This window comes from Rhineura floridana, chromosome 11 (genome assembly GCF_030035675.1).
Source record: "Rhineura floridana isolate rRhiFlo1 chromosome 11, rRhiFlo1.hap2, whole genome shotgun sequence".
Classification (NCBI taxonomy): Eukaryota; Metazoa; Chordata; class Lepidosauria; order Squamata; family Rhineuridae; genus Rhineura; species Rhineura floridana.
Window position 1 is genome coordinate 72,798,979 of NC_084490.1, and position 24,622 is coordinate 72,823,600.

General features: G+C 41.0%; 1 protein-coding gene across 2 annotated transcripts in view; it reads right to left on the bottom strand.

Annotated features, from left to right (window-relative positions):
* Positions 1–4,516: 4,516 nt before the first annotated feature.
* COL15A1 (collagen type XV alpha 1 chain) overlaps positions 4,517–24,622 on the bottom strand; it is a 285,344-nt gene continuing 265,238 nt past the window's right edge. For both annotated transcript variants that reach the window (XM_061591221.1, XM_061591220.1), the window contains exons 42-43: positions 7,294–7,409; positions 4,517–6,861 (exon numbers count right to left, since the gene is read on the bottom strand). In XM_061591221.1, the coding sequence (XP_061447205.1) occupies positions 6,654–6,861; positions 7,294–7,409 (324 nt within the window). In that variant the 3' untranslated portion in view covers positions 4,517–6,653. The remainder of the gene's footprint in view (positions 6,862–7,293; positions 7,410–24,622) is intronic.

The window sequence follows — 24,622 nt, forward strand, 5'->3', positions numbered from 1 at the left end:
GAAGTGTTTTCTTTTGTCTGGCCTGAATCTTCCAACATTCAGTTTCATTGGATGTCCACGAGTTCTAGTGCAATTCAGTGTAAACAAGTGTAAAGGTATACATATTGGCACAAAAAATCTTAATTTCACATGTATGCTCATGGGGTCTGAACTGTTATATAAATCGATGGTGCTGCCATATTTGGAATGCTGTTTACAGTTCTGGTCGCCTCACCTCAAAAAGGATATTAAAGAGCTGAAAAAGATTCAGAAAAGTGCAACCAAAATTATCAAGGGGATGGAGCAACTCCCCTATGAGGAATGGTTGCAATATTGGGGGAGGGGGGTAGTTTAAAGAAAAGGCAAGTTGTTGCTACTTAACCAATTGGTTATCCATAAGAGGACCTTTCCTCTTATTCCATGCCTGCTAAGCTTACTCAGGAGTCTTTGGTGAGGTATTGTCGCAATCCTCAGCTCATTTATTTTATCCCTCTCTGCATATAAGATCCCAATAAATATAATACTTGGAGCCCAGTCCTGTACATGTTAAGTGTGAAGTGTCTCTGAATGTACTAAAGTTTACAATAAATTCAAGCCTGAGCATCCATAGAGCACTTAGAGTGTTCAAAGATCTGCATATACTCTCAGTAACCCTCCAGCCATCCTGCCAGGTAGATAAGTTCTATTACACCTATATTGCAGATAGGACAGTGAAAAATAATGGCTTGCCTAATGCATCTGAGCGAATATCTGAGTAGAGATCTGAACCATGGACTTGCTGGTTAATTGCTCACACTCTCAGATGCTACACAGAACCATCTGTCCATGAACTCAAAAACTAATTTATTTAGTGCTTCTTCGGGGAACACAGGAAATGTAAAACATTCTATGCTGATCAGGTTTTCACTAGATGCCCGATCGTCATGCAGTGTGAGTTGAACTACATTTACTCCAATGTTACTCATACTGAGTTCACTGAGACTTATATCACAATTCTTAACCATGTTTACTCAGAAGTAAGTCCTAATGAAATCCTAAAAGGGATTAGGATGGCAGCCTTAAGGTTAGGCTTCTGAATTCTCTTTCTGTCCCCCCCCCCGAGCTTTCCTACACTGCAGCCCTCACACCTGTGCTGTTTAATTATGTTTAGCATTGGCAGCAGAGATTTCAGAAGTTGGATATGTATTCACTAACAGGCAAAAAACCATTGCGGTTTAAGAATGTACCTATAGCCAACAGATATTTCTATCAAACTTTAAAAAGCAGGGAAATTGGGCAGCTATAGTGAATGCACCAGGGGAGCAGGAGACCTGAACTCCTCTCTGAGATATTGGACTGCCCTACAAATTTGTCAAAATGCAAACACCATTTGGGTTGGTCTTTCACAGTCCAATCCACTTCCTGTGTAGCTTCGAAGAATTTGGTAACAAGGGCAGAGGGGAGGAGGGGGTTGGGAGCAGGGGGGAGGGGGCAGGTTTGATCATTTGCGTGCTTATTGAGTTCAGTGGAATTTACTCCCATGCAACCATGCTTAGGATAGGTAAAATTGACCATGGAAGAGGAGCAGGCAGGGAGGGCTGGAGTGGGCAGAGGAGGAGGAAGGAAAAGGGGAGGGGAGGAAGAAGGGAGGAGGGAGAGGAAGGAGAGAGGGGGAAGGAGGAGGAGTGGAAAGGCAGATCTGATCATTTGCATGGTTATTGAGTTCAGTGAGAATTACTCCCATGCAATCATGCTTAGAATAGGTAAAACTGACCATGGAGGAGGAGGGGAAGGGGACAGGAGAGGTAAGGAGGAAGGGAGGGGAAGGAGGGGGAGGGGTTTGGAAGGGGAGGGTGAAGGAAGTGGAAGGGGGGAAAAGGAGGGGATAGGGAAGAGGAGGGGAGGGCAGATTTCATAATTTGCATGCTTTTGGAGTTCAGTGGGATTTACTCCTATACAATCATGCTTAGCATAGGACAGGTGAAACTGATATGCAGGAGAGGCAGGGAGGGGGGGCCAGGTGGGCACAAAAACATTGTGGACAGTATCATTTTTCAGGGTTTTCCCCACCTTTTTATTCTACAGCAGGCACATGTAGTCTCCCTCCCAAATTTAAACCAAAGCTGTCCCTGGCCACATTCACACCAGACCTTTATTTCACTTTAGACAGTCATGGCTTCCCCTAAAGAATCCTAGGAAGTGTAGTTTGTGAAGGGTGCTGAGAGTTGCTAGGAGAGGCCCTGTTCCCCTCACAGAGCTACAATCCCCAGAATAGGGGCTAATTGCTAAACCACTCTGGCCACTGGAGCTCTGTCAGAGGAATAGGAGTCTCCTAACAACTCTCAGCCTCCTTCACAAACTACACTTCCCAGGATTCTTTGGGGGAAGTCATGTCTGGCTAAAGTGAAATAAATGTCTGGCATGGGTATGGCCCCGATTAGCCAAACCAAACAGCTGTGAGTTTGGCATTTAGAACACTGACAACTGGTTCTTACTGAGCATGCCCGATGTTATAATAGACTTCAATGTTAAATTTCTTAATAAATCAGCCATGCATTTTCGTAACTTTTAAACTTCAGAAGATGAAGGTCAGAGTATGGGGCAAAGTCAGTAATAGGATTACAGGTACTCTGTGAACATGGCTTATTTTTAATTACTTTCAACAAATTATGAGACCACTGACAGAAAAAAGTCCAACGGGGTCTGGATTTTTTTCCCTTTTGTTTTATACTTCGAACTCTCAATTCTGTCTGACTGTTGTGTGTTTCCCCATGAAAACTTAGAGCGTAGTTAGGCAAGGGTTTCTGAGTTCAGGACTGTAAGTTTTGTTAGGTTTTGTTCTGAAATGTGCTTATGGGAAGCAGCAGAATGGCATGGGAGGTATTTTCAATTTAACATTGTGGAATGCAAAAAAATCCATGCTGGCTATAGTTTTCTGCTGTGTCACTCTTAAGGATGCAGGATAGGAACGTTCTACTTCATATGAGCCTTGAACTCAAGTTAACTCTTATTGGGGAGAGGAGATTGGGCAATACACTTTTCCAACCCTACCTGTTGCTAACAGTGTGCCACATAAACAAATTACTGCAGGAAATATTAGTAATATGCTTGCAATTAGTATAATTTTTAAAACCATGTTTGTCTTTGAAAATGTTGCTCAGTTTCATGTGAGCCAAGACCCAAATTAATCCAAGAATCTGTTTTCAACACCAAAAGTCAATCCTGGAAAAAAGAAAAAGGCTTGTGTTTTTTCATGAAGTAACCACAACCCGCCCCTGTGTCTGTGGTACTGAGAAGGCCTGCCAGGAAGACTCCACTGCTTCACATTTTAAATATTAAGCATTGGAAATGTTGTTTGAAATAGAACTGTCTTTACATACTAAGATGAGCAGTTCAGGTGCTTGGATGAGTCCCTGTTATTGCATCTTGGGTAAGTTGACAGAGTTTTTAGAGGAGTGTGTTCTTATGGTCAGACAGGATTCAATGTCACCGCATAGAGGAGGTGTGGGTTATATAATTTGTGGTGACCCAACACTTATTTTAGGGCGCATATCTCTAGTTCTTTATTGCCTTCTATATGTTAGATTACATATGATCTATTATGAAAACACCCAAAAAATTATAGTTTGGCATAAATTTTGTGAATGCAGATGTCATGATTTCTGAGATGGGTCTTGCAGGAGGATGGCCAGGTGCCATTTTGGAAAATGGCTTCCTCAGATTTATGTCCATCTAATTTTTTTCTTTATTGTTTCATTCCATCTTCTACATCATACAATTGGCAATGTCAGTAATGATTTTTCTATGGAATTCTATTACAGGAAAATTAATATTAAGGAATTAAGCTACACGGGCCGGAGGCTACTCACCTGGATTTTGTCATGCAAAACTCCCAATTATTTCTGGCTATGATGTTTTATGCATTGAATTGTAAGCATGTAAGAACGCTCTACAAGTTTTGTTCAAACATGTAGTATCTAAAAACCATTCTATGGAAAATGAATGGGGTGTATGGGCCCAGTATGCTGACACCAAGCCTGCATCTGTGCATAGAGAAGGAGCCATGCAGCTGATCTACCCATGGCATTATATGTGACAATGGCCCCACTCTCTGGATATCTGCATATTGGTGCAGGCATCTCCATCAACAAAGTATAATTGTGAACAGCAACTCAATACATAGGCTTTCTTGATGCAGACAGTCCACATCAATGAGCGGACATCTGGTGGTGCAGACTGCAGTGTGACCAACACCTGGAGATATCCCCTTCACACAATACGCATGTAAAGGGGGGTTAGGATCTTTTCTCATTATATATGTGATTGTGGAATTATCTGGTATATTTGATATTATGTGTCATATCCGTGTAACAATTTAATCGTTGTACATTGTCACTTTGATTCCTGTTTTTTGGGAAGCACAATGTTAGCAACCTCACATTTTCACCCTTTCTTTCTCAAATATTCCTTACCAATATTATGAAGACATTTATACAGAGAAACACATACACTTGGCTCAGACGCAGTGGGAAAGATGCTTTTATATTAATTAAAATGGAAAAATAGAACTAGATTTCACATTTTTACATCATAAAAAAAACATTGGTTATAATGATAAGGACACTTAAAGAAAACAGCTTTTGATTTACAAATAGCTATTAAATAACTGGTTTTATGGAAAACAAGTCATAGAGATCATTATAAAGTAGAGCTATGAGTGTATGTTTCAAAATAGCTATTATTGCCTGCTGTTATAGTGTTACGACAATTATAAGTGTAAAGCTTCTTATAATATACTGTGCAACAATACAGAGAGACAAAATGTCTACAGCACCAAGGCAATACTGTCTCTGTGAGGTCATCAAGTGATTCACCAACTAGTCCTACAAACTACAAATTAGTTCTAATGGACAACTGAAGGAGGTGAGGAGAGAGAAAAAAGCAAATCTGCATTTCACTTACGTGGGATAATAATTCAGTATCTATCTGAATGAAAATATGACATCTCCCTGTCTTCGTTCTACAATTCTTGTTGCAGTAAGCAGCTTTCTCTAAGCTGCAATGGGATACATAAACACATTATGCTGCACCTGCAAGTAAATTAACTGAGGACAGTTTTGCACAGTATTACATATTGGTTGGGATTCAAAATGATTCTACATCCACATCAGGGATTCCCTGTTTTCTTTTTCCAAACTGTAATTCTTCATGTTGCATTAGATGCCACTCCTGAAGTTCCCCTTGGATTTTGCAGGGAAGACTACTATTGGAAGGCTGTAGATTTCAGAAGTCCCATGATGCATGTAAGTGCTCTATGTGCCCTTTGGGTATCAGCTATTAACATTATTAGAGTGATCTTTCAGCATTGTCTGGGTTTTTCTAGACCACAATAGCACCAAAATATGCATTTGATTCCATTTCCATATGAGTGAAATTCACCTTCCTTGTACTGCCCACATGCAAAGATGGGTGAGGGGAAGATGGTTTAATCCAAGGTCAATTACATTCAAACTTGTTTCCTACTTAAAGGAAGATTTTAGGGAAATGGCTTTGTAGGATTCTAGTTTCTCAAATCTGGCCCTAAGAACTATGCAGCTAGTTCCATAAATGGAAGAGGGATCAGAACTTGTGCTTCTCAAATAGCAGTTTCCTATGATGTATAGCAACCTGATTTTGAAACTGAGGGGGTATTTAAGAATCAGTTTTCTGTGTAGTAGTACAGCACAGTGGGGAAGACAGCCTGGCTCGAAGGCCAGAGTCTGTGAGTTCAAATCCCCGCTCATGTCTCCTGGGTGTCAAGGGCCAGCTAAAGATCACCCCACAGTGAGTGGCTGAGGAGTTACGTGCCCTGTCACCTGTGCAGCCGTGGGCAAGCGGCATAGTCCCAAGGAGCCCAGTTGCCCCCCCATCTGGCAGTTGCGGACAAGGAAGGGGCTGGCTTGTGCAGCTGTGGCAAGCTAGTCCTCCCCAGGCAGCTGGGGAGGACTAGCCTCAGAGGGAGGCAATGGTAAATCCCCTCTGAATACTGCTTACCAGGAAAACCCTATTCCTAGGGTAGCCATAAGTCGCGATTGACTTGAAGGCAGTCCATTTCCATTTTTCTGTGTAGTATTGTGGCATGCAAAAGAAAGAAAAAGGCAAAATACACAGGGTCTACCTGAAATAGCTCTTTGCACCCTGATTTAGGGTTTGTATGCAAATAGAATATGAAGCCAATAAGCCACTGAAGTTCAACTGTTTTTACCCAGCAGAAAGGTTTGTGGAACCTTACAGGCTAAAGTAGCAACTACATCTCTTCTGCTCTGGAGACTATTTGTTTTAGGCCCACTGGAACAACATACAATGTAAGTGTGATCCCCTTCGCTTGCATACGATACTTGATATCCCCATCAAATGTTTTAGCAACAACCCCCAAGCAGGCTTATAAAGGGGATCAGTCCTGTAGTGCCCTGGCACTTGTGCAGTGGCTCAGCCCAGCTGGTCTCCTACACAGTTTCTGCATGAGGTTTAAATATTTCAGAAGAATGAATTTCATCATTGTAGAATATGATTCTGCACTGAGGTATGCTTTCTTTGGTTATGATTTTTTAAAGAATGCAAGGATAACTATTTACATAATTTTAAAATTGCATTTCAGTGGCAAAATTTTTGTAATAAAATGTTTATGTGGGGAAAAAAGAGGCAATTTGTTTCCTTCATATGTCTGAGATAGAACTGTTTTCAATACAAAGAGTGATAAACCTGTTGCTACAGCTATATGCTTTTTGATCCAAGAGCTTCCCAGACTTCAGGGGTGAGGCTTGTCCCATAACCGCCAGATCTGCTGTCCTCCAGGCTTCGCAATAGTTGCTAATTAGTCTTATTCCGTGTGGACTCGAACCATGCCAGATGACTTTTTGAGGCCTGAAGTTAGAGGAATGTTTTAGTTATATTCCTTGAAAGAATAATTTCAGATGTATAGTTAATTCCATTTAGCAAAGTACAGGGGAGATGGCAGTGGGGTGAAAGAGTTCACTCTCCCTGCTCCTTTTGAGATGTTCAGCAGAGACCTAGATTTTGCCTCTTGCTGAAATGTATAGGTTGGCCCTGAAGAAAAAAATAGTTTGGGCTGAAAAGTACCTATGGATGTTATAATTCCGCCCACTGACAGTGAAGACGGCACCCGCCTTCTTGCTGTGAAATGTATTAATACTTCCCCACCTCTTGCCAGATTCCAGGGGAAATTTTAAAAATGTTCAGAGGCATTCTTGCAGAGTAATCGTAATGGAGCACTGGACTAATATTTCATATCACATTTGGTAACACCAGAAACTGTGCAAATGACTGTGAACTTACCATGCTGGATTTGTCATGACATTCCTACCGTCAAAAGAGTATATTGGAATCCGGAGGTCAAACTGTGCCCCATTGCCAGAAAAGATTGACTCCCAATTATTAAACAATGTTTCTCCCTATTAGAAAAAAAGGAAGCCAGCATTTAGAAATGAAAGTCATGACCCATCTGACCAAGTTGTTTCCCCACAGTCCTTTCACACACATCCTGCCTCCTTCTGATTTTTTACTCCCTGAAATTCTACCACCACTCAGGGCATGCGGAGGCTAAAGCCTACAGAGCGGCCAGATCACACCTGGAGAAAATGGACATTTCCTTACCGTGAATTTCTATTTGTAGATAGGGCTGGAGGACGTTCCTGGTTAGGGATGACTCCTCCTACTGGCCATGACAGGCAGGCAGGGTCTCTAAGCTCCTTGGTCTCCTCTCCAGGGGGAGGAGTCACCCCCTTCTCCAGACTGAACTGACAGAGCCAGAACAACTCCTCAAGCCCCATATCTGCAACCATGCAGACATCCTTAGAGTGGGAGCCTGTACAAGGTAGTAGCTAGAGAAAGGTGACAGACCTACACAGAACCAAAGCACTGGGGGAAAGGTCACACAAGAAAGGAAGACACACAATACTAAACAACGTGTGAGGATGTAAGGCGCTGGCAGAAGCCCTAACTCCCCCACCCCCCGCTCCAGAAGGTCAGTGCAGAGGAATGAGAGGTGGGTGGAATGTCCTCCAGCCCTATCTACAAATAGACATTCACGGTAAGTAAACTTTCCATTTTTACTAGATAGGGCTGGAGGACATTCCTTGTTAGGGATATGACAGAGCAGTATACTAGTACTCAGGATGGGATTCCTCTGTCTAGGGAGGCAACACCTTCTGGAGCACCTTCCTACCAAATGCAGCATCCGCTGATGAGAATGAGTCTATTTTGTAGTGCCGGATGAAGGTGTGCAGGGAAGCCCACGTAGCCACCCTGTAGATCTCCACTATTGGGAAATCCCCTTTAAATGCCGCTGAGGCCACTGCCCCCCGAATTGAGTATGCTGTGGTACCCAATGGGGGTTTCTTACCCAGTGCTTCTTATGCATGTGCTATATGCAGATATGGCTATCTGAGCCAGTGCAAGATAGAGGAGATAGTCACCTTACACCCCTTTGACTTCCAGAGAAAGCCACGAAAAGGGCCTCTGACCTCCTGAACTCTCATGTACGGTCTAGGTAGAATCGGAGTGCCTTCCGTACATCCAGTGAATGCCATCTATGTTCCTGGGCACAGGAAGGAACAGGGCAAAAAGGGTAGAACCACTTCCTGTGACCGATGGAAGACCAAGTTTACCTTAGGGATAAAAGCTGCGTCTGGTCGGAGGACCACCTTGTCCTGATGGAACACACACAGTTGAGGGTCCGAAGATAATGCCCCCAACTCGGAAACCCTGTGTGCCAAGGTAATGGATACAATAAAAACTGTTTTGAAAGTCAAGAGGTTCAGGGGACAGGTAGCCATTGGTTCGAACGGTGGGCCTGTTAACGCCGTCAACACCCAGTTAAGGTTCCAGTTTGGAAACCTGTGAATCATCTGTGGGGAAACCAGTGTCAGTCCTTTTAAAAAGCGCTTGAGGAGTGGATTGGAGGAGATCCCCCAGGCTAGATAAAATACTACTAAGAGCTGCCACTTGTCTCTTGATGGTAGCTGCACTCAGACACTTATCTATACCTGACTGGAGAAACCCTAGGGAACCCTTGACGTCTCGAGACAAAGGTTCAACCATGTTCACAGAGCACCAAGACAAAAATACTTTCCACGTAGATGAATGAACCCTGTTCGTGGACTGTTTATGTGAGGCCAGCAGAGTGTCTAGCACTTTCCCCTTAAATCCCATGCGACTCAACCAGAACAGCTCAGCCTCCAACCTGTTAGCTGTAACAGCTCTAGTCAAAGGTGGCAAACTGGACCTTGAATCAGGAGATCCGTTTGAACTGGGAACTGCCATGGTGTCTCGACTGACTACTGTTCAGTAGGTCTGGAAACCAAGGACGTCATGGCCAATACAGTGCCACAAGAATCATTTCTGCCCTCAATGTCCGAACTGTGCATTGTATCAGCCCCAAATGGGGGGAAAGCGTACAGAAGACCCTGAGGCCACTGCATCATGAGGGCATTTGTGCCCAGGGCCTGGTGACAAGGCGTGCGTGTGAAGAACCTGTCTAGCTGTGCATTTTCAGGTGTGGCGAAGAGATCCACTACTGATTCTCCCCACCGAGATACCACCTGTTGAAAAACTGCTGGATTCAGCTGGCATTCCACTTCCTTGATTGCTGTCCTGCTGAGCCAGTTGACTACAAAGTTGTTTGTGCCTGCCAGGTGTTCAGCCTTTATGGAGGCCAGATGCCTCTCTGCCCATTTGAACAGACGCTCCGCCTCGATCATCAGACCTTTCGATTGCATGCCCCCTTGTTTGTTGACATAAGCTTTTGCAGACGAGTCATCTGTGCATATGAGGAGATGCTTCCCCTTGATATCTGGTGCAAAGGCCTTCATTCCCAGCCTGATGGCCCTCAACAAGTGCAAGCTCGTGGCACTGTTGGAAGAAAAAGTGAGAGGCCTGGAATGGCGGGTGGCCACACTGAGAACTATAAGAGAAGATGAAGAGTTCTTAGACAGAACGCTGGAACAACAGCAGCAAAGAGAAGTGGAGGTGGAAGAGCACCGGCGTGTGGTAGCAGAAGAGGAGACTGCTTTGGTGAGGAACAACGAAGTGGAGGAAACTCCATGGGAAAGGGTGACAGGAACAGAAGAGCTAGAAGACACCCTTCACCAGTGGAGCTATGGAACCACTTTCAACCACTCGAGGATGACAACGGAGGACAGCCTGTGGTGGAAGAATTACAGGAGACCCTATGCGACAACGAGCAAGAGGCTGAAGCTCAATCAAGCAGGGCCAATGAAACCTCGCCCTACAACAAGAAGAGTACTAGCAGTGGGAGACTACCTACTGCGTGAGATCGAAACCCAAGTATGCAGAGAAAATCCGTGGACTCAGCAGGTATGCTGTCTACCAGGAGGACAGATTAGAGATGTGACGGAAGGGTTGCCATCACTCATCAAGCCCATCGACAGGTATCCCTTTCTCCTCATCCATGTAGGAACAAATGATACTGCCAAACAGAGCTATGAAGAAATCACATCAGACTTTGAAGCTCTGGGAAGGAAACTCAAGGACTTTGGGGCCCAGATAGTTTTTTCATCCATCCTTCCAGTACTTAGAAGAGGAGTAGAAAGGAGATCCACTAGGTGGCGATCATTGGAGCAACAGGGTAAGCTGTGAGCTCTGCTAACCCTGCAGCCCTTTCTTTGAAAAAAGCCTTGACACAAACACCAAAAATCCTATTAAAAATATCTGACAGAACCAGGAAAACCTCCTGCAGAGTTAGAACAACAGCAACACTCCTTATTTTGACAAAATAACCTCTTGCTGGACACATCGTGAATCAAATCGACTCGAAGACCTTAAAATGGTGGCGAAAACATCAACAGCATCAAAAAGTGAGTCAATACAATCCTTAACCCCTGAATCAGAGCAAGACCCAGCTACAAATCTCCTCTCTACGCAAACTGCCTCCCTGCAAAGTTCCCTGTTTCAAAAATGGGACGACAGTTTTAAGATTTTAGATGAAAAAATCTCATCCCTGGCAACCAAAATGGCCGACGTTGCTAAAATGGCAGATGAAGCCTTAGATCTAGGCATTCAACACACGGAGGTGATCAAACACATTATCCTCAATCAAAAGGAAATATTAACCCGCGTCGATGACCAGGAAAACTGGGGCCGTCGCCGGAATTTAAGAGTGCGTGGCATCAAGGAATGGACTGAAAATAAAAATATTATTCAGGTTTTAATATCTTGGTGGTCATCAACTATGCCGGAAGCAGGCCTTATTGCATCAGACATAGAACGCGCACACAGAAGTCTGGGTCCTCGCCCAAAAAATAATGCCCCTCCCAGAGACATTATAATTGCATTTTATAATTTTGCAAAAAAAGAAGAACTGCTTAAAATTGCAAGCACAAAAAACCAAATCGAATTTGAAGGCAGTCCTGTCTTATTTCTACAAGACCTAAGCACTGCAACATTGCAAAAACGTAAAGCATTTCGCCCTGCTACAGAACTACTAAGACAAGAAGGCATCAAATATCGTTGGGGCTTCCCATTTGCTCTAATAACAGAAATTGATGGTATCCAACACAAAGCATCAACTAAAAAAGACATGCTAAATCTACTGGCACTATATAACATAAACTCCCCGTGGGACGAAGAAGAAACAGAATCAGATGATCTGCTCAATATGTTACTTGACTGTGAAAACTGGAAATCCTTCCCTCAAACTACGAGACGCAGAAGACGTCCAAGAATGGATATAATCAGCAACCCAATTACTACTCAAAGAGCACTGAGGTCCACATCCACAAGAAAAAAATGAACATTAACGGATGGAACACTATATGAATCAGCACACAAACAGATCTACCAAGGACTAAATCACAAATTTCTAATACACATAAAGGCTAAGTTGGTGCAATGTATTACAGGCTGGGGTTAGCAGAAACATAATGAGCTATTTAGTTAAAAGTTTTCTCTATTTGCTACTATTCAAGTGTATCTCATTCTATTCTTCTCAGAGGTAATAAACCTCAGAAATTCGACCGACTAATACAGGGCTGTCCATGACAACACCTGTAAGCAGAGTAAGTTTGCTCTGTCTTTTATTAGTCAGGTACGGGGTTACATGTTGGGGGGGGGAAGTTATGTTTTATTTGGGGCTTCCAGAGCTATACATTCAATATATGTCATTATATATGGTTAAACGTAGAAATGTTAAAATGGAAATGGTACAGAACTAAAGGATATTGGTATATTCAGGTGATCAAAATAATCAATTTATTTACTTCTAATGGCTGAACTTAAACTGTTAACACTAAATGTGAGGGGCCTGGGAGATGTTATCAAAAGACGGAGAGTTTCAGATTATATTAAAAGTCAACAACCCTCAATTATTTTCCTTCAAGAAATATATAAACCAAAACCTAATCTTCTTCCACACAAATATTTTGGTAAACAATTTTTAGCTATGGGAGGAAAACACTCAAGGGGAGTAGGAATTATTTTTGCTAAAACATTAGATTTTCAGGTTCAAAAACAACAAATAGATTCAGAGGGCAGATATATATTCCTTTCAGGATTACTACAAAATCGTAATTTCACCCTAGCTTCAATTTACTCCCCTAATACTAATCAGCTAAATTTTCTATCCAAAACACTTAAAAAACTTCAGAAATTTGCTTCAGGAGAAGTGCTTATAGGCGGGGATTTAAACATGAGCAGTGACCCTATACTAGACAAAAGCACAAGATTATCAACATCGCTTACAAAAACATCATCTCCCATGCAGTCTCTATTACAAAACATGGGCTAACAGATGCATGGCGTCACATGAATAACAGCATCAAAGATTACACATATCAATCACCCAGATTTAAAACTTTCTCGAGGCTAGATTATATCCTAGTATCTTTAAAACTCCTCACTAATATTATCAAAGCGGAAATATACCCCAGAATAGTATCAGATCATGCTGCAGTAGGAGTAAATTTAAACACCCTACAACATACTCCATACAACTCAATATGGAGATTTGACTCCTTCCTTATCACTGACCGGTTAGTCACTAACTCACTACAGGAAAAGTTAAAAGAATATTTTGAGTTTAACACTACCCCTGACATTACTATGAACGTTTTATGGGACGCTATGAAAGCAACAATGAGAGGTCACTGCATAAATGAAATGGCTAAGAAGAAACGTCACACTGACCCGATTAAAATTCAATTATTAAAAGAGGTGGATAAACTAGAATCTCAATATAAACAAAATAATTCAGACATTACATTAGAAGAACTACAACAAAAAAAGAAAGAACTAGAAGCTATAGATTCTGCGAAAATAGCTAAATCCCTCTGGTACACTAAACAAAGATATTATGAATGGGGAAATAAACACTCTAGATTATTAGCTCATACCCTAAAATCACAACATATCGCCACTACAATTACAGCAATTTCACATCAAGAGCACATAACTTCTGATACTAAAGAAATCAATAAATGTTTTATGGATTTCTACAATAAACTATACAGTACTACACCTATCAAAATAGAGGAACTTCAAAAACATCTCCTTGATTTTTCCCCACCCACTCTTTCAGATGACCAAAAAACATTTCTAAACCAAGACATAACAACAGAAGAGGTATCTGCTGCAATCAAAAACCTCAAACACAATAAGGCACCTGGACCAGATGGCTTCAATAGCACATTTTATAAAGTTTTCAAGGACATGATAACTCCACATCTAACACAACTATTTAATTATATTTGGTCAGGTGGAATTATTCCAGAAACCTGGAAAACATCCCGTATAATAGTTATACCCAAACCAAATTAAGACAAATCAAAAGTGGAATCCTACTGCCCAATAAATCTTCTTAACCAAGATCAAAAATTATTTACTTCTATATTAGCACGTAGAATTAATTCAATGATAACTGATCTTGTTCATGTAGATCAAACAGGCTTCATTAAAGGAAGACATATATCGGATCCCATCAGAAGTTTACTTAACATCATATTTCATGCCAAAACAAACAAAAAACCACTAGGTATCTTATCTTTAGATATATACAAAGCTTTTGACTGTTTAAACTGGAATTATTTAATTAAAGTACTAGATAAATATAAATTAGGAAATAGGATATTGAATATGATAAATCGATTATATGACATCACTTCTGCAGTAATTCGCACTAATAATTTGGACTCTGACCCCATAATAATACAAAGAGGCACGAAGCAAGGATGTCCTCTCTCCCCATTGCTATTTGCTCTTGCTCTGGAACCTTTAACCATGAAATTACGCTCACATGCACAAATACAGGGATATAAAACTAATATGACTGACGACGAACATCTATTAAATTTATATGCGGATGACATGACATTAATGTTAGGAAATCCATCACAATCAGCCCCAGTACTTAAACTGATGCTTGAAACATTTACAGATATATCTGTTCTCAAAATAAATTTCAACAAATCCTCCATAATGTTTTTTCATGTTGGTCCTCAAGACCAACTGATCACCCGCAAAATACTGGGAATTAATATATGTAACTCTACTTTTAGATACCTGGGAATTTTGATTCCAAAAAACCCATCAAAACTGTTTTATATTAATTATTACCCTCTAATACGAAAAATGAAATTAGAACTAAATAAATGGAAAAAACTCAATCTAACCATATTAGGTCGAATAGCGGCCATTCGCATGAAAATAATCCCCAGATTTCTTTACTTATTTCAGGTACTCCCTCTTCTTATCACACATAACACTATTAGCAAATGACAAACCGTGATAAATAACTTCATCTTTCAAAATAAAAGACCGAGACTAACAATGACATCATTTTACACACACACAAACTCTGGAGGTTGGGGACTTCCGAATTTATATTTCTACTACATAGCATTCCAACTTCGCCAACTTAGCTTCATCATAATGAAATCAAAAAAATCTTGGATTGGATTAGAGGAAACTATGTTATCGAAAGGCAAGATTTGGAATCTACCTTTCTTACCAATTACTCACACCTGGATTAAATCTATTAATAATCCATACACAAAATCCACATTTTCCATCTGGAAACAATGGCAATTAAAACTATCCTCAATATACTCCCCTTTAACTCCCCTTCCTGCTTATCCGAAAGCAGGAGACAACTTCTTGAAAAAATATATAGGAATAGGGGAGGAGAAAAATTATTTTAGATTGAGAGATTTTTTCCCACAGGGTAACCCAATCACTATTCAACAACTAAAAATTGATATCTCATCTTGGAAATTAGATTGGTTACATACACATCAATTACAAACTATTCTAAAGGACCCTCAAATCAAAACATATGCTACTAAAAACATCACACAATTTGAAAAACTAGTATTAGATAATGGTCACTCTGGTAAAGGAATAGTTTCTAACCTGTATAAAATATTATTAGAAATTGATATGGGGAAACTGACAGGTCTAAAACACCAATGGGGAAAAGATCTGGGATATCAACTGGAAACATCTGAATGGTCTTCAATCTTTCAATCTAAACATAACAAAACAATATCTGCAGTACATAAAAAAACTATGCTGAAAACAATTCATAGATGGTACTATACACCAGTACAACTTTCTCACATATCTTCATCAATATCTCCCTTGTGCTGGACAGGATGTAATCAGAAAGGAACATATTTTCACCTATGGTGGAGTTGCCCACAGATCACCAAATTTTGGACTTCAATACAGACTGAACTCAACAACATCAAGAAAGAAAAGATACACTTAACACCGGAACTATTTTTATTATCTTTATTTAAAAATGAAATCAAAACATCTGATATGCAAACTACTTATGGCAGCAAGACTAACAATATTACAGCACTGGAAAAATCAAGATGGACTAAACTTGCAGACCTGGTTCAAAAAAATCTGGACGATAGCTATACTGGACAAAATCACACTGCATCTTCGATTTCTAAGAGGTGTTGCAAAACCGGAAACGTTCACGTCAATATGGTAGAACTATATGGAATACACTTCACAACGAGACCTACATAATCAGCTTTCTTCAACTGCAAAAACTATCTGGTTTTCATAAAAACGCATTTTAAGCGTTTATGTTATAATTTTATATTTTTATTTTTTATTTTTTATTTTGTTGCTGCTTGTGTTTATTGTTTGTTGTCTGATTTTATTGTTGATATTTTGTATTTTAACTTTTTTGTACACCGCCCAGAGAGCCACTCGCTATGGGCGGTCTATAAATGAAACAAATAAAATAAAATAAAATAAATAAATAAACAAATAATAATATCCTTACAACTTGAAACTATTACATGTTTATACTGTACTCCATTTTTACTCACTAAAATAATCACTTGTATATCAATATTTACCTGTATATTTTCCATAACATAGCATATATACTGAATCAAGCATTGGCTCTAAAGAGGGGGAGGGGGGAGGGATTTAAAGTTAACCTGTTGTATTTTTGCATTATTACATTACCCATGTTAAACTATTGTAAAATCAATAAAAACAATTAAAAAAAAAAGAGGAGTAGAAAGGGAAAGAAAAATACTCCGTGTGAATGAATGGCTACGAAGATGGTGCTAACATGAGAGATTTGGATTTTGGGACCACGGGCTATGCTTTCTGGAAGATGGATTGCTGGCAAGTGATGGGTTGCATCTCACAAGGACTGGGAGGAATGTGTTTGGCCACAGCATGGAGAAGTTCATCAGGAGGGCTTTAAAATAATAATAATAATAATAATAATAATAATAATAATAATAATAAAACAACTTTATTTTTACCCCGCCCTTTTCCAATACGACTCAGAGCGGCTTACAAGTAAAAACAACATCGTTAAAACATACAGAATATATTATTAAAAAAGAATTAAACTATCAGGGAAAGTTAAAAACTACAAAATATAGGTTAAAACAGCGAACGATTTAAAATAATAAAACCATATAATATGATCACCAAGCCTATAAAACATTAATCCTGGTCGTTCTCTGTCCCAAATGCCCACTGAAATAAAACAGTCTTTACTTGTCGCCGAAAAGACGGCAAGGAGGGAGCTGATCGTACCTAACTCGGGAGGGAGTTCCATAACCTAGGGGCGACCACCAAAAAGGCCCTATTATTTATTTATTTATTTTGTTGCATTTATATACCGCCCATAGCAAGTAGCTCTCAGGGCGGTAAACAGAATAGGATAAAATACATACATCATAATAATAAAATCACAAAACATATAAGACACAATGAAAACAAAATGAAAATATATTGCTAGATGGTTGATTAATCAAATGTGGCACAAAATCTACTGTCAACTGTATAAATGGAGCATCTTGTTCTAAAGATGGTAAAACTTTAGGAAATAAGCCAACACTTTAAACAAGTATTTTAGACAGTGGCATTAAGAAAGGCAGTTTGCCCAGGTGAAACCAGCAGCAGGCTCAGCATGGAGACAGAGGGGGAGATAGGTTTCTGGTCTTATAATTTAGGGCCAGCAGAGGTGGTTTGTTCTATGTTTTAATGTTATTCATTAGAATTATTATTTTCTGCATGAAGATTCTTTGTTTATTTAGTCTTGTTTTAAAATGAGGCTTTATTACTGGTAAACGCTTATCCCTATCTCGTGTCCGCGTCAAATATGCTTGCGAAGGTGTGGGGAGCACAAGAAGGGCCTCACCTAAAGATCTCAAGTCCTGGGCAGGTTCATGTAGGGAGATACGATCTGTCAAATAGTCTGGACCTGTGCCGTATAGGGCTTTGTAGGTCAAAACCAGCACTTTGAATTGTGACCGGAAACAAATTGGCAGCCAGTGGAGCTGTTGTAACAGGGGAGTTGTATGGTCCCTGTAACCAGCTCCAGTTAGTACTCTGGCTGCAGCTCTTTGTACCAATTTAAGTTTCCGAACAGTCTTCAAAGGCAGCCCCACGTAGAGCGCGTTACAATAGTCTAAACGGGATGTAACCAAGGCATGCATCACCCTGGTCAGATCAGGCAGGTCCAGGAACAGGTGCAGCTGGCGCACCAGTTTTAATTGGGCAAATGCGCTCCTGGATACTGCAGCAATCTGGGCCTCCAAATTCAAAGCTGAGTCCAGGAATACACCCAAACTGGGAACCTGAGACTTCAGGGGGAGTGCGACCCCATCCAGCACCAGTTGAACCCCTATTCCCTGATCCGCTCTCCGACTGACCAGGAGTGCCTCTGTTTTGTCAGGATTTAATCTCAACTTGTTTACCCTCATCCAGTCCATCACTGATGCCAGGCACTGGTTTAGGTTCTGTACGGCTTCCTTGGCTTCAGGTGGAAAAGAGAAATAGAGTTGAGTGTCATCAGCATACTGATGACACCGAACACCAAAACCCCGGACAACCTCTCCCAGCGGTTTCATGTAGATGTTAAATAACATGGGGGACAAAACAGAACCCTGAGGGACCCCATAGGTCAATGGCCAAGGGGTCGAGCAGGAGTCCCCCAGTACCACCTTCTGGGTTCAATCCTCCAGGAAGGACCGGAGCCACTGTAAAACAGTGCCCCCAAGTCCCATCTCAGCAAGGCGGCCCAGAAGGATACCATGATTGATGGTATCGAAAGCCGCTGAGAGGTCTAGTAGAACCAGCAGAGACACACTCCCCCCGTCCAGTTCTCTGCGTAGGTCATCCACCAAGGCGACCAAAGCCGTCTCTGTCCCATAGCCAGGTCTGAAACCAGATTGAAATGGATCTAGATAATCCGTATCATCCAGGAATCTCTGGAGTTGGGCGACCACCACACGTTGTATTATCTTGCTTAAAAATGGAATATTGGAGACTGGCCGGTAGTTACCCAATAAAGAGGGATCAAGGGAGGGTTTTTTCAGCAGTGGTCTTATAACTGCCTCCTTTAAGCATGATGGAATTCTGCCTTGTTGTAAAGAGGCATTAACTATTCCCCTGATCCAATCGACCAGTCCCCCTCTGGTACTTCTAATGAGCCACGAAGGGCAAGGGTCCAGTACACACGTAGTGGCACGCGCTGCTCCAAGGATCTTGTCCACATCCTTGGGTAGAACAAGTTGAAAGGAATCCATTTTAATTGGACAAACAGGCGCCAAAGTTACATCCTCAGAGATTGTATCAATTTTAGCGTCCAAATCACAGCGAATCTGAGCGACTTTGTCCGCAAAGTGCCGTGCAAATTCTTGACAGCGGACTGCTGAGTGGTCAGAATTACCTTCACGGGGGCTAGTAGTTAAAAGCCCCCTAACCACTCAAAACAGTTCCGCTGGATGGCTTCCAGCAGACGCAATGGAGGCCGAGAAGAAAGATTTCTTCTTAGCCTGTACTGCCTCGGAGTAGGCCTTCAAATAGGCTCTAGCCCGAGATCGGTCAGATTCGCTCCCAGTTTCCCACCAACGTCGCTCTAGTCCCCGTCTGACACGTTTCATCACCACCAGCTCCTTGGAAAACCATGGAGCCGGTATGGCTCGACTCCGAAAGAGGGGACACTCGGGAATCCTAAGGGGGAGGGAGACGTCAACTTGGTGGTAATGACTGATGAACGCTTGTCCACAGTAACTGGAGCAGAGAGATCAGCTGTAATAGACACCAGTGACAGTCCTCAGAAAAATGTAGTAAGGAAGCCAAGCCATAAATCACATGGTCTTCGATGTCTGTATTAACGCGCAGAGCATGGGAAACAAGCAGGACGAACTTGAACTCTTAACACAGGAGGGCAATTATGACTTGATAGGTATAACTGAAACTTGGTGGGATGACTCCAATGCCTGGAATACAGCAATTGAAGGATATAACTTGTTCGAAAAGAAGAGAAGGAATAAAAAGGAAGGCGGAGTCGCGATATATGTTAAAATATATATCCCTGCACAGAAATACAGGAAGATGAGCTTGGTAGTTCCACCAAGAGTATCTGGATTAAAATTAATGGGGCAAGGAATAAAAGCAATGTGGTGTTTGGAGTCTATTACCGACTACCCAATCAAGGAGAAGACAAGAATGTAACTTTTGAAAAGCAAATTGCCAATGTTTTGAGGAGGCATGATGTAGTAGTAATGGGGGATTTCAATTATCCCGATATCTGTTGGGAGACAAATTCTGCCAAACACAAGAAATTTCTGACTTGTGTTGGAGATAACTTTCTCCTACAGAAAGTGGAGGAAGCAACCAGAGGATCAGCTTTCCTAGACTTGATTCTAACCAATGATTTGGTGGATGAAGTGGCAGTTTTGGGAACTCTGGGGGAAAGTGACCACACCATACTTGAATTCTTGATTTTAACAGAAGCAAAAACTGAGAGTAGCCATATGCGCACCCTGGACTTCAGGAAAGCTGATTTTAATAAACTCAGAACAATTGTAAGTACCGTTCCATGGCAAGCGACCCTTGAGAAATGAGAAAAGGAGTCCGAGATAGGTGGGAGTTTCTAAAAAAGGAAATTCTAAAAGTGCAATGGCAAGCAATTCCAACAAGGAAAAAAAGGGGGAAAACAACAGACGAAGCCAATGTGGCTTCACAAAAAGCTTAGAGATGACCTGAAAATAAAGACACATACAGGAAGTGGAAGGAAGTCCAGGCCACAAAGGAAGAGTACAGGCAGGTATCATGGAATTGCCGGGATGGTGTCAGGAAGGCTAAAGCTGAGAATGAGCTGAGGTTAGCGAGGGATGCCAAAAGCAACAAAAAAGCTTTCTTCAGGTATGTCCATAGTAAAAGACAGAGAAAAGAAACGGTGGCACAGCTACTCAATGAGGAAGGCAAAATGATAACGGATGGCAAAAAAAAGGCAGAAGTGCTCAATTCCTACTTTAGCTCAGTCTTCTCCCAAAAAAGGATCTGTGACCCTCCCGGGAAACATGAAGTAGAAGGGGCAGGATTGGAGCTTGAGATTAATAGACAAATCGTCAAGGAATGCCTAATCACATTGAACGAGTTCAAATCTCCAGGGCCCGATAAACTGCATCTGTATTGAACTGTATTGAAGGAACTGGCTGAAGAACTTTCAGAACCGCTGTCTATTATCTTTGCGAAATCATGGAGGACTGCTGAAGTGCCAGATGACTGGAGGAGAGCTAATGTTGTCTCTATCTTCAAAAAGGGCAAGAAGGAGGAATCGGGGAACTACAGACCAGTCAACCTAACATCAATCCCTGGAAAAACTCTGGAGCAGATTATAAAGCAGTCAATCTGTAAGCACCGTGAAAACAATGCAGTGATTACTAGGAGCCAACATGGATTTATGAAGAACAACTCCTGCCAAACCAATCTTATCTCATTTTTTGACCGGGTAACCTCCCTTGTAGACTGTGGGAATGCTGTAGACATAATATACCTCGACTTCAGCAAAGCTTTTGACAAAGTGCCCCATGATATTCTGATTAGCAAGCTAGCTAAATGTGGGCTGGATGGAACAACTATCAGGTGGATCCACAGTTGGCTCCAGAATTGCACTAAAAGAGTACTTATCAACAGTTCCTTCTCAAACTGGGCAGAAGTAATAAGTGGGATACTACAGAGCTTGGTCCTGGGCCCAGTGCTCTTCAACATTTTTAGTAATGACTTGGATGAGGAGGTACAGAGCATGGTTATCAAATTTGCAGATGATACAAAATTAGGGGGCATAGCTAATACCATGGAAGACAGAAACAAAATTCAAAGGGACCTTGATAGGCTGGAGCATTGGGCTGAAAACAACAGAATGAAATTCAACGGGGATAAATGCACAGTTCTACATTTAGGAAAAAGAAACCAAATGCACAGTTATAAGATGGGGGATACTTGGTTCAGCAGTACGACATGTGAGAAGGATCTTGGAATTGTCGTTGATCACAAGCTGAATATGAGCCAACAGTGTGATGTGGCTGCAAAAAAGGCAAACGCTATATTAGGCTGCATTAACAGAAGTATAGTTTCCAAATTGCGTGAAGTACTAGTTCCCCTCTGTTTAGCACTGGTTAGGCCTCATCTTGAACACTGCGTCCATTTCTGGTCTCCGCACTTCAAGAAGGATGCAGACAAACTGGAACAGGTTCAGAGGAGGGCAACAAGGATGATCAGGGGACTGGAAGCAAAGCCCTATGAGGAGAGACTGAAAGAACTAGAGCTAGACTTATCAGGTCCATTTCAGGGGATGAAACCGCTTTCCGAAGTAACTGCTATAGTCTTAACATCCTTACTTCGGTGAGCCTCATGAGAAAAAGGTGCATGTCCAGTACTACCCCCAAGTGAGAAATTGTTTGGGATGGGGTCAGCATGATCTTCCCCAAGTTCACCACAAGGCCCAGCCCCTGTAGCCATGCTAAAGTGACTGTTCGTGACTGGTCCATAGATGGTGCTCTCACCAGAATGTCATCCAGGTAGGGATGTACACATTGTACAAACTGTTCTGAGATGAGCTACCAAGGCTACCAGCACCTTGGTGAAAACTCTCGGTGCTGAGGAAAGACCCAAGGGCAAAGCCCAGTACTGGAAGTGTCTGTTGTCGTATGAGAACAAGAGAAAGTGCCACTTCCGGGAAGGGTGACTTCGCTTGTGCCTGCTTTTGGGACGGGCTCCCGCCTCAAAAGAAGCTTATTCAGATATAAATCAGTCAGAACATTTTTTTTTTGACTGATGAAATTTCTCCCGGGCAGGGAGAAACGTAGAGATCAACCTCAAAAGCCTGTTTTTGTTGGGAGGACTGGATTTCATTAATTTATGAGATAAGGTCCAGCCAACAATGCCGGACGGACTTCCGAACAAGCTCTATCTGCTTAAGCGATACGTTTATCTTCTCTTTAAAGAGAGAACGGACTAACAGGCAAGCACCCTTCTTTCTATTATTTTTTTTTTTTACTTGGTTTAAATTGTTGCAGCAAAAGGAGATCTGTCAGATTGATCGGCTTTGGAAAACTTCTGGGTGAGCTATAACTCTTCTCTGTTATTCACGAAATTAACAGCTTATCTCTGTTTCTGTCGCAAAAAGCTGTCCTGGAAGTGCATTCTAAAGATAATAAACAGAAGAGGGATTTCTATTCCTGATTTCTATTCCGAGGAATATTATATTGTCTGGGACTATTCTCTTTTTGGTCTATTTTATTTTGACGAATCTGCTTCTTCACGACGCCACTAACTGTTTTGATGCTGGGAACTAAATTTGTTTTGCATTCTTGAGCATAGAGAGATAAGGCAGGTTGCTCTGTTTATACTGTGATGTCATCAAGCCTGGAATATTAACCCAATTGTTGCTGAAATAAGAAGTGGTTCTTCTTTATTTTTGTTTTGCTTTGTTTTCGTGGTTTTAAAAATGGCAATCAAGAAAGTGGCTGAGAATCTGGAAGTAATTATGTTTCAGAAAATAATGGATGAGATTGAGATAACGAAACAAACCCTGCGACAGGGTAGTAAGGAGCTGAAAATTGAACTGAGCAAAATGACGCAGGAGCTTAAAGAAATAGGGGATCCTGTGAGAGAGGAGAATGAGATCAGAGATGAGAAAAGAAAAAATAAAGGGAAGATACAAGCCCTGGAGATTGGAACAAATGTGGAATTGGAAAAAGATCTGGAGTTTATGGATTTTAGAAATAAAATCTACTGTTTGGAATTTAACGTTATCTCTGAAGAAATTAATGAAGATATTAGAGATAAAGTTATCAATGGCTTGGATAATCTTCTGGACTGGAATGATGTGATGGAGCTTGATATAGAGAAAATCTATGGAATTAACTGCAGCCATGTGACAATGGAAAAACTCTTAAGAGATGAGCCAGTGCATTTTGTAAAAAAGAAGAACACAGATATGACTTTACAACAGTATTTCAGCAACTTATTCAGAATGGATGGCAAGAAAATATTTGGGATAGAGGAAATTCCCATCAGACTCTTATTATATGACTATGGCTACAACAGCAAGATTATTATGGAATACTGATAATGGAAGATTGGACACTGAAATTACTGGACTTAACAGGACTATTGAAGATGGAAGATGGAACTAATAGGGATAATGGAATAATGGCTATTGAAATTATTGGACCTAACAGATTCTGATGAGATGGATTAATCGAAATGTTTATTTGGACTATGGTTATGACAATAAGATTATTATAATTATTAACGAGATGGATTAATTGACATGTTTATTTGGAGAAAAATTGATAGATATATTTCTTAAAGAATTGAAACCTCTCTTTGACTTTTTGTGGAAAGAATAAAGTAATGTTTATGAGATTTGATGATTAATTAAGATAACTACTGGAGGAAAGTGATTTTATAATATGATTTAAGAGACAGGATTGTTATATATTGTAGACCTATAACTGATTTGATATGTGACAAATGGGAAGTCAACATTTTATTTTTTTTTGTTTAATCATTTTTGTTTTGTTTTGTTTTTTGTCTTTGAATGTTTTATGATTTTGTTTTCTATGTTTTATGAAAATTTGAATAAAAATTATTGTAAAAAAAAAAAAAAAGAGAACAAGAGAAAGTGCCCGTGCTGCCTGTGAATTGGGATGTGCAGGTATGCCTCGGAGAGGTCCACAGAGGTCAACCAGTCCCCCTTCCTTAGGGCTGCAGTTATAGACTGAAGGGTTTCCATTTTGAAATGTTTCCTGGCCATCCACCAGTTGATCCATTTTAGGTCTTAAATAGCCCTTGTATCGCCATTCTTTTT